Below are 10,198 nucleotides of genomic sequence, written 5' to 3'. Positions count from 1 at the left end.
CAAAAGTATAAACAGTAACATGACATCAAAAAAATTTGAACCTCCAACTTCAGAAAAGGTAGTACATACCAATTACTATTGAATTATGCTCACTTTATCAAACTTTGTCTATTCACAACTTTCAAAACATAGGACGATAAACACTAAATTTAATTTTAAATTTTAAAGTAGATGTCAAGGAGAGGAGCTGGGCAAGTCCACAGTCTAGAATTCTTAAATCAGCGAACTTAGAAATAAATTCAAAGTCTTTCCTAACGTTGAAAACTTTACATATTACAGACACGTTCAATTGAAAATAGACCCCTCCTTAACCCAATCATTTCACCAATTTCATCCAGAATGAGCAAAAGCTTAATTTTACTTTGATGCACAATAGATTAAAACAACTGTCTAAGAACTTCAATGCAAATGTTTGATGTCACTCTTCTACCCCTAAAGATACCCAACAACAAATTGTTTTTTCACCATCTTGTTCCAATTTCAAGATGCTTAACGAATCCGTGTCAAACAATGCCAAAGATACTACATTATAATCATTTCCAGAAGCTAGGAAAAACTGCACTAAACCACAGGGTTCATTCATATAGAAAACCAGATTATCCACGAAAACAAAATTCAAGTTAGCCTCCACCCACCTCCTAGGAACAACATATCATATGAGTAAGCCTGGTGTTGGATCATCCACCTCGCATATGTGCACCTAACTCACCAAACTGATCATCTGCTTCTACGGTATCATCTGAAAGACGGACGGCATCCAGCTTCTGTTTCAGGATATCTATGGCATTGAGTATCAACTGGGAAGCTTTGATTGCACCTGTAGATTCGACTGTGAAGATAAAACTATCTTCTCTCGCCGTAATATCCACTAATCCAGCTTTACCCATAGCTTCTGCTTTTTTAATCACCTCATCATCATAAGTGTATGCCTCAGGTTCAACCACCATAACCTTTATAAAGTAAATGAGCAACAAGAACTCAGCATAAAGACAAAAAAAAAAACAAAAACAAAAACAAAAAGGAACACACATATAGATACTGGCTATCAGAAACAATACAATTTCTAAGTTAGGATGATTCGTACTTTCTCCAGCCATTGGCAAAATATAATTTGGATGTTGAGCTTAATGGAAAAACCAAATTCATTGAAAATCTTACAACCATTCAGGTGCAAATAGTAAGAACGAATAACATCCTAAATCCTAATGCACCAACTACCCCTCTTTTAAAAAACAAGAAACAAACATGCATATATGGAAAAAAAAATTCAGGGATACAACCTCCCTAGGAGGGACATATCGGAAAACACCAAAAAGAACCAACAACTAGAAAAAGGAACCGAACCAAGAAAGGATTACATTTAGGCCACGTTTACCCCATTGAAAACATAATAAATCAATGGTAATGTGAAAAGTGGTTTTCATTTGATAATTTAAGTGTTGTTTACTTGTGTTGTACATCCATACTGATACATGTAACCCAGCTCCAATTCTGTAATTAAAAAAAACATAAATTGATTAACGTGCAAAGAGTGCTCAATTCAATTGTGTCTAGAAATTATGTTATACCATTACGGTTACCATTATTGTTCTAGAGGAAAAATTATGAATTTTGGCACTTTTACCGTTTGAAAGGTAAAGGGTAAATGTAACAAAATTCTAAATTCTAAATATGATCGAAAGAAAGCCATTTACAGATCATTACGCTTCAACCGGGTTATTCTTGTGATTTAGACTCATTATAATTAATCCATCAATAAAATTTCATTATAATTACACCAATTTTCATTATAGTTTGGTAAACGAGGTCTTAAAACAAAAACAAAACAGAACAAAAAAAACCAAATTAGGCCACAAAACCAACCAACCACAAGGGAAAATACTATGATAAAAGATAGTGCAATACAAACCAACCACAAAAAAGGAATACACATCCGGATCCAGAGTCAAGGAAAAAATAAAATAATGAAAAATTGGAAGCCAATTAGAACAACAAAGTCAAAAAGAGTGTTCGAATTAATGGGCTTGGCCAAAGGAAGGATTTACCCTAATATCCTTTCCTTTTTTATCATAAGTTGTAACCTATTTATCTTCCCTTTTGTATCTTTCGTTAATATGAGAAATTAATAAGAAAGTCAATCATGGTTTTTCTCCCGATACTCAGGTTTCCATGTAACTCGATATCTACTTTACTTTAGCGCTTTTAACATGGTGTCAGAGCGAGGTAAAGATTAAACCTTAGACATAGGTGTAGATGAGACCCAAACAAACACAACCGCCATCATGGATGCCACCGTCGCTGCCGCCATGGAAATGTTGTTGCACCATATTCAGAAGACGTCGACAATCACAGTGGGCTTACGCTTGGACTCAGTGGCAGAAACCAGCCGCACGCGATTCAATTGACCACCCACACAGCCCCACCCACCATAGGGTTTGAAGCCCAGTTTGGTCATCAGGTTTGTAAACTTCAAAAATCTTTATATGGAGTGAGACAGTCATCGAGAGCATGGTTTGATAGGTTTACTATCTTTGTCAAGTCCCAAGGGTACAATCAAGGGCACTCTAACCACACTTTGTTTACAAAAGTCTTCAAAGCTGAAAAGATAGTATTGATTGTATATGTAGATGACATCGTCATTTTATCTGGGGATGATATTGTTGAAATCATCCAAATGAAAAAGAGGATGGGTAATGAGTTTGAAATCAAAGACTTGGAAAATCTGAAATATTTCCTTGGGATGGAGGTTGCTAGATCTAAAGAAGGTATCTCCGTGCCTCAGAGGAAGTATACATTTGGTTTGTTGACCCAGGCAAGTATGCTAGGATATCGCTATGCTGATACTCCCATTGAATTCAACTGTAAATTGGAAAACTCAAATCACAAGTGATAAAATTCTGGTTGATAAAGAACAATATCAACGCCTTGTGGGTAAGTTGATGTACTTGTCTCATACTTGCCCAGATATTTCCTATGTTGTGAGTGTCGTTAGCCAGTTCATGCAGGCTCCCTATGAGAAACACATGGAGGCATTTAACAAAATCTTGAGGTACTTAAAAACAACTCTTGGTAAAGGATTAATGTTCAGAAAGAAGAACATGAAAGCTATTGAGGCCTACACTGACTCTGACCATACAGGGTCTGTTATTGACAAGAAATCCACCTCCAATTATTGTACCTTTGTATAAAGCAATCTTGTAACTTAGAGGAGTAAAAAGCAAGGAGTTGTGACTAGAAGAAGTGCTGAGACTAAGTACGGGGTTATGAGTTTGGGGATAAGTGAGGAAATTTGGCTCAAGAAAGTTTTATCTGATCTTCATCAAGATTGTGAGGTGTCGATGAAATTATTCTGTGATAACAAGGTAGTTATTAGCATCGTCAACGATCCAGTTCAACATGATAGAAATAAACATGTGGAGATTGATTGACACTTCATTGAAGAAAGACTGGACAACGGTAGCATATGCCTTCCAACGAAGGATTTACCCTAATATCCTTTTTTTTTATCATAAGTTGTAACCTATTTATCTTTCCTCTTGTATCTTTTGTTAATATGAGAAATTAATAAGAAAGTCAATCGTAGTTTTTCTCCCAATACTCGGGTTTCCACATAACTCGATGTCTACTTTACTTTACCGCTTTTAACAAAGAATACCAAAATTGGAGTAGCATAAACACAAAACCAGCTATCTTAAGAAACTTAAACACCTTATAATGAGTGGCTAGGAATCTCATACACTGCAAATTCACGAACTTTAAGAAAGAAGAGAACTTCTCCCAATCTGCTAAAGAAGATGCTTGAAGATTTAGGCCTAAAGCGACTCCAACAGCTTCATCATCAAAAATCTCTATGAGAGCTTTGGAAATTCATTTTCTGCAATGAAGAGTGTAGACATTCTAATCTAAGTCTTCACGACTAGAACTTACTACAGGCTCCTTATCAGACTCCTCAAAATCAACTTGAAAAAATGTCTCTTTGAACGTCTTATTGGTTGAACAGAAAAACGTTCGGAAAGATAATTATCAATAGACCTTGAATCTAGTTGCAAGGTCTTGGAAGATGCAACTTAATCAGATGGGAATGAGATCGTGACTCGTCATTCCTTAGGAGGTGGAAGTGGAAAATCTTCATTCTGAGAATTTCTCCCTTTTTTTGGACAAGAAACAGTTTCCTTCATGAATAGAATATCCAAAGTGATATAAAAGGGGCCCATAGAGGTTTACAAAATGGCTTTCCAATTAGATACCAACAAAATTCAAGCTGAAAGTACTGAAGTTGAATATTTTTACACCAGAAAAAAGCATTAAATAATTATAATTCAAGAACAACTGCTGTAGACCTTTCCTGTCCTACAGAAACCCTTGAGTTCCTCTCATCCCAAACTTTCCAGATAACAGCTGATGTTATGCTATCCCACAATTTCCTTTTTGTTTCCTTGAATGGGTGATAAATGAACAACGATCTGACTCATGATATGGTGTCCAACGAGGCAGCAATATGTCGGCCAAAAGAAGAGAAGACAATAGCCCAGATTTTCACAACAAAGGGGCACTCAAAGAAGACATGATTCTGAGTTTTTTTCACTCTTTTTGCAGAAGCAGCACCATGATGGTGAGATTAGGAGTCTTTTTGGGTCCTATCAATATTATTAAAGCAAGAATAGACCATGTCCCATAGAAGAAACTTAACACTTTTAGGGTCATGTTCGACATCTTTTTTGAGCTCCAAAAAAGAATTTCTCTTGTTACCAAGTGGTTGTGAAGATTTGAACATGAAAGATGCTCTATGGAGATTGGTTATGAAAACCAAATACAATGTCGATTACTTAAAATGCTTCGTCAATTTCAAAACTTTGAAGAGGTTCTTCTGCCTGTGGAAGGAAATTGCCAAGAGAAGCATTTTAGTTCTTCTAAGGTAAACGTGACCTGGTAGCTCTCCTATTTATGAGAGAACCATGAGAGAACCATGAGAGAACTATATTTATTCTAAAAGTTACAAGCATGACGTCTCTGCATGACAAACTATAAACCACAGGCAGCAATATGTTAGACCTCCCATTAAGTTTGTCTATAGGAGGAGGAATAAAAGGCACGAGTTGGGGGGGGGGGGGGGTAAATCGGTTAGTTAGATAGTATAAATACCAGTTGTTAGGCGGGAAAAGGAGTTATGGTTTTCATGTAAAGTTTGGCTATTGAATCTTGAGAGGAGATCAACAGAAGTGCCGAAAGGAGAGGAAATCCGATATCGATGATGTTGCAGCAGATCAGAGCAAATTCAAAAAAGTGGAAATGCCAGTATCCACAGGAGATGATCCGGATTCATGGTTATTCCGCGCTGAGAGGTATTTTCAAATTCATAAACTCACTGAATCGTAAAAAATGTAAGTATCGACGATAAGCTTCAACGGACCAACTTTGAACTAGTATCGTTCGCAAGAGGAAAGAGATAAATTCCTCAGCTAGATGAATTTGAAAGAAAGATTACTGATACGATTTAGATCGAGTAGAGATGGAACGACTTTGAGAAAATTTCTTCGTATCAAACAGGAAACCACTGTAGAAGAATATCGTAATCTTTTTAATAAACTTGTTGCTCCTGTATCTGATGTACAAGAAAAAGTAGTTGAAGATACGTTCATGAATGGGTTACTTGCCGAGCTTGCTTTCTATCGACCGAAAGGGTTAGCTAAGATGATGCAGGTTGCTTGGTTAGTTAAAAACAAAGAATTAATCAGGAAAGAGGCAAGTTTGAATGGATTTTCTGGCGGCAAATATCCTCCTTAAACTATATCATCCAGCAAGCCTACAAGGGGAAATACTCTGTCCGAAAGTAAAGGAAATACTACGTTTCCTATTCGAACGATAACCTTGAGAAGTTCAAATGCTAATGAAGTTAGAAAAGAAACGAATTCACGACGGTTACCGGACGCGGAATTCCAGGCACGAAAGGAGAAAGGACTCTGTTTTAGATGCAACAAGAAATATTCAGCCGACCATAAGTGTAAAATGAAGGAATTACGTGAGCTGAGAATGTTTGTAGTGGTTGGTGAAAAAGAAGAATATGAGATAGTTGAGGAAAATGAGCCAGCAGAGAAGGGACTAGCAATGTTAGAGGTGAAAGATGATAACAAGGCTTTTGTAGAGTTGTCTATTAACTCTGTTGTTGGTTTAAATGATCCTGGCACTATGAAAGTAAGAGGAAAATTGCGGGACATGGAGATAATCATTATGATTGACTGTGGAGCCACGCACAATTTCATTTCGGAGAAGCTAGTTAAATCCTTGCAGATAACAACCAAGGAAACAGCCCATTACGGAGTTATCCTAGGCTCTGGCACAGCCATCCAAGGTAAGGGCGTTTGTAAAGACGTTGAAATTCAACTAGCAGATTGGACATTGAAAGAGGATTTTTTGCCTCTTGAGTTGGGAGGTGCGGATGTTATTTTAGGGATGCAATGGCTTCATTCCTTGGGAGTTATAGCGATACATTGGAAAAATCTAACTTTTGCCTTCACTGGAAATGGAAAACATATATGTATCAAAGGCGATCCTAGTCTAACTAAGGCTCGAATTAGTCTAAAAAGCATGTTTAGAATCTGGGGAGACCAAGATGAGGGATTTTAAATTGAATGCAAAGCAATAGAAGTAAGTAATACTGAATATTCAGAACACTGTATGACTGAAACTCCTCTCTATAAATTTGATCCGATGCAGACGGTACTTAAACAGTATGAGGATGTCTTTGAGTGGCCGGAAAAACTTCCCCCAAGGAGAGAAATTGAACATCACATTCATCTTAAAGAGGGGACTGATCCGATTAATGTAAGACCATATAGATATGGCTTTCACCATAAGGAAGAAATGGAGAAATTGGTTGAAGAAATGTTGGACTTTAGGAGTTATTCAACCAAGTAAAAGCCCTTTTTCCAGCTCGGTACTCCTGGTTAAGAAAAAGGATGGTAGTTGGCACTTTTGTGTAGATTACCGAGCAGTCAACAATGCCACTATACCCGATAAGTTTCTGATTCCGGTGGTAGAGGAACTTTTCAATGAGTTAAATGGAGCCAGCTTATTTTCGAAAATTGATCTTAAATCTAGATATCATCAAATAAGGATGGTGGAGCAAGATATTTAGAAGACAGCTTTTAGAACGCATGAAGGACATTATGAGTTTCTTGTCATGCCCTTCATATTGACAAATGCGCCGGCCACTTTTCAAGCTTTGATGAATACTATTTTCAAACCTTATTTGAGAAAGTTTGTTCTAGTATTCTTTGATGACATATTGGTTTACAGCAAGAATGAGAAGGAGCATGTGAGTCATATGGCAAAGGTTCTCTCATCATGCATTACATGCTAATAAAAAGAAATGTAGCTTTGCTCAGCTGAAAATTGAATATTTGGGGCATATAATATCTGGAGGAGTGGAAGTTGATCCAGAAAAAATCAAATCCATAGCTAATTGGCCGATACCGACGAATGTTAGAGAAGTTCGTGGATTCCTCGGTTTAACCGAATATTACAGAAGATTTGTGCAACACTACGAGTCCATAGCAGCCCCATTAACTCAGCTACTTAAAAAAGGGATTCAAGTGGAATGAAGAAAAATGCACGTGCAAAGAGTGGGGGGGAGGTAAGTCGGTTAGTTAGGTAGTATAAATACCAGTTGTTAGGCGGGAAAAGGAGTTATGGTTTTCATGTAAAGTTTGGCTGTTGAATCTTGAGAGGAGATCAACCGAAGTTGTAATACCGAATTGATATTCATTCAATTCGAATTCTATATTCATATTGAATTAAAGAGAAAAGCTATACCAAAGTTAGAGTTCTAACACAATAATTGAGGACAAATACCGTCCACGTCACCTCTTCAACACAACCCTATGGACGATAACATAATAGTACTAAAGCAACAAATAAGAAGAAAAGAAAATGAGGTTGTATGAGAAGAACCTGATGAGTGACCGGATCCAATTCAAATACTCTGGTCGGACAACTTTCAACCCAAGTTCTTTTTTCCTCTAGAGTTAATGTTTCCATTAGGTCTTCATTGATGTGAATGCTCGGCTCATACATGAATGTCACAGTTGCTGCAGGCGACCATTTTGCGTGATCTTTACCAATGCCCTTCCTAGCTATGGCTCTAAGCCTCAACTCTTGACCGCGACGTAGCTTCACAATGATTATTCCTCTACAGTCATAACAAAGCAGCTCAAAATTAGGGAGCAATTACTTAATGAACCACAATGACACCAAATTAAAATGATATTTTTCTCATAACAAACATGCTGCAATGTTGCATAGAAAGAATAAATTAGAACTTTGGAGGGCGAGCTTCTGACTTGTAGAAATGGACTATCTCTAAGATGTGTAAACTCCTAAGTCTTAACCTCCATTTGTAAGCTAGACAGAAAAAGGAGTTACAGATTAAACATCACGTACCAACCTAATGCAACAATCAGATGAAATGGCAAGAATAAACAGGTCTGAGGGAGAAGAGAGTAAGAAGAGGACATACTTGGTATCCAGCGCTTCACCAGTAGCTGCAGCAGAGTCGGAGAAATCAACGGGGACAACAGTGTGATCAGAACTATAGAGATCCTTACTGGTGACGTCTAGGGTTTGGTCGGAGTGGCACTTGGCGCGAAGGTGAAACTCGACAGAGCAAAACTCACACTGGCCATCACCATCGCAAGCATCACAGTCGCGAGAGAAGCGCATGGACATGGCACGCTCGCTGGTGAGGGGAATGAGACCGAGGCGATGGGCAATGAACTCGTCGTTGAGAACAGAGGAGTTCACTTCAATTTCTACCAAATCAATGGCAATGGTGGGAACCTCGGCAATCATGACGCGACGGAGAGCGTTGGCCATGCTGGCATCGGTGTCCCGGAGCTCGAATTTGGCGTAATCATCTCGGAGTTCTCGGATTTTCACCTTTGGAAATCGCTGGTACGAACTCCCTTCCATGACTTCTTCCTCTCTCCTTCTATCTCACTCTAACTCTCTCGAGGGTTTATGAACGAACAGGGTAAACTATAGCAAGGCTCCATTTTTAGTTCCCGTTGATTTTTTGTTTATTCAAAACAAAAATTGTTTGATTACTTTGGAAAAAAAAACCAAAATATATCATTTTTGTTATGAAATAAAGGAATATATAAATAATCCCTACAACTTCTATTTATAGGATTGTGACAATAATGGTTACAAAACCAAACATTAATAAGAGACAATAAAGTTATGAAAATTAATGGGAAGGTTATTGGATGAATTTGTAACCTATGGAGCTTATGGACATCTAATAATATGGAAAAAATTCTATCGAAGGAAAAAGAGTACATCATTTTATATAATTGCCTCATTAAAAACATTGCTAGGAAGACCCAATGGAAAAGACCATAGTCAAGAAAAGAATGCAGTATTTTTACTCTCCCTCAAGTACATCATTTGAATTCTCCAAGTTGTCACATTTCAATTTCTCCAAGTTGTCACATTTCAATTTCTCCAAGTTGTCACATTTCAATGTTGATGTCATCATTTTGATGCTTTGTCTTCACATAAGAACATTATTGGCTAGTTGTGTACATCATCAATATCGCTGCATGATTTAAAGTAGTTGTTTTGATCTGCTTCTAGCTCGCATGGGTTAGATAAATACCTTGCATCTTCATAATCAACTAGATCACAATTAGATCTATTAAAATAAATTATTGTGAGCTAATAATTCTTAAATTAAACATACATAATTTAATTATACTTCAATATTTTTGGAGAAATATTATATTTTATGTAACAAAATTATTAAAGATATTATAACATGTAGTGGATAAACTTGTAAAGATATAATTGCACTTATTTCTCAAAATTATGGTTCTTCAAGATCTCAAGTTTTTTATTAACTTTTAGATACCAGATGATATAATTTTTTTTTCACATGGCAAAGTGAATGAACCACTCTAGGAAAGTTCAATGATATAACTAGTCCAATTTCATTTACTTTATGCTTTATTTGCAAGTTAAGAAAAAACGTATAATCTCAAATTCTTTTTAGAGAAATTCTATTATCTTTGAAATCTCTTCAGGAGTTTCTACTCAAATCATCAAATTGGACAAATAGGGGTTATTTTTATCCCTCTTGTCAACAAAAATGTAATAAGAGATGATGATATTTGTCTCGAATATTTTGTAACTCTCTTATTAT

At 36.7% G+C, this 10,198-nt stretch overlaps 1 protein-coding gene across 1 annotated transcript; it reads right to left on the bottom strand.

The window, feature by feature from the left end:
* Positions 1–340: 340 nt before the first annotated feature.
* On the bottom strand, positions 341–9,124 carry LOC103485820 (DNA-directed RNA polymerases II, IV and V subunit 3-like). The gene is made up of 3 exons (XM_008443539.3): positions 8,516–9,124; positions 7,951–8,188; positions 341–950 (listed from the first exon to the last, which is right to left on the bottom strand). Exons 1-3 carry the CDS (start codon positions 8,965–8,967, stop codon positions 678–680), a joined length of 963 nt encoding a protein of 320 aa, XP_008441761.2. The 5' UTR covers positions 8,968–9,124; the 3' UTR covers positions 341–677.
* Between the last annotated feature and the right edge of the window lie 1,074 nt (positions 9,125–10,198).

Source organism: Cucumis melo, chromosome 5 (genome assembly GCF_025177605.1).
Source record: "Cucumis melo cultivar AY chromosome 5, USDA_Cmelo_AY_1.0, whole genome shotgun sequence".
NCBI classification, from domain to species: domain Eukaryota; kingdom Viridiplantae; phylum Streptophyta; class Magnoliopsida; order Cucurbitales; family Cucurbitaceae; genus Cucumis; species Cucumis melo.
This window is presented reverse-complemented; position numbering and strand designations above follow the sequence as displayed.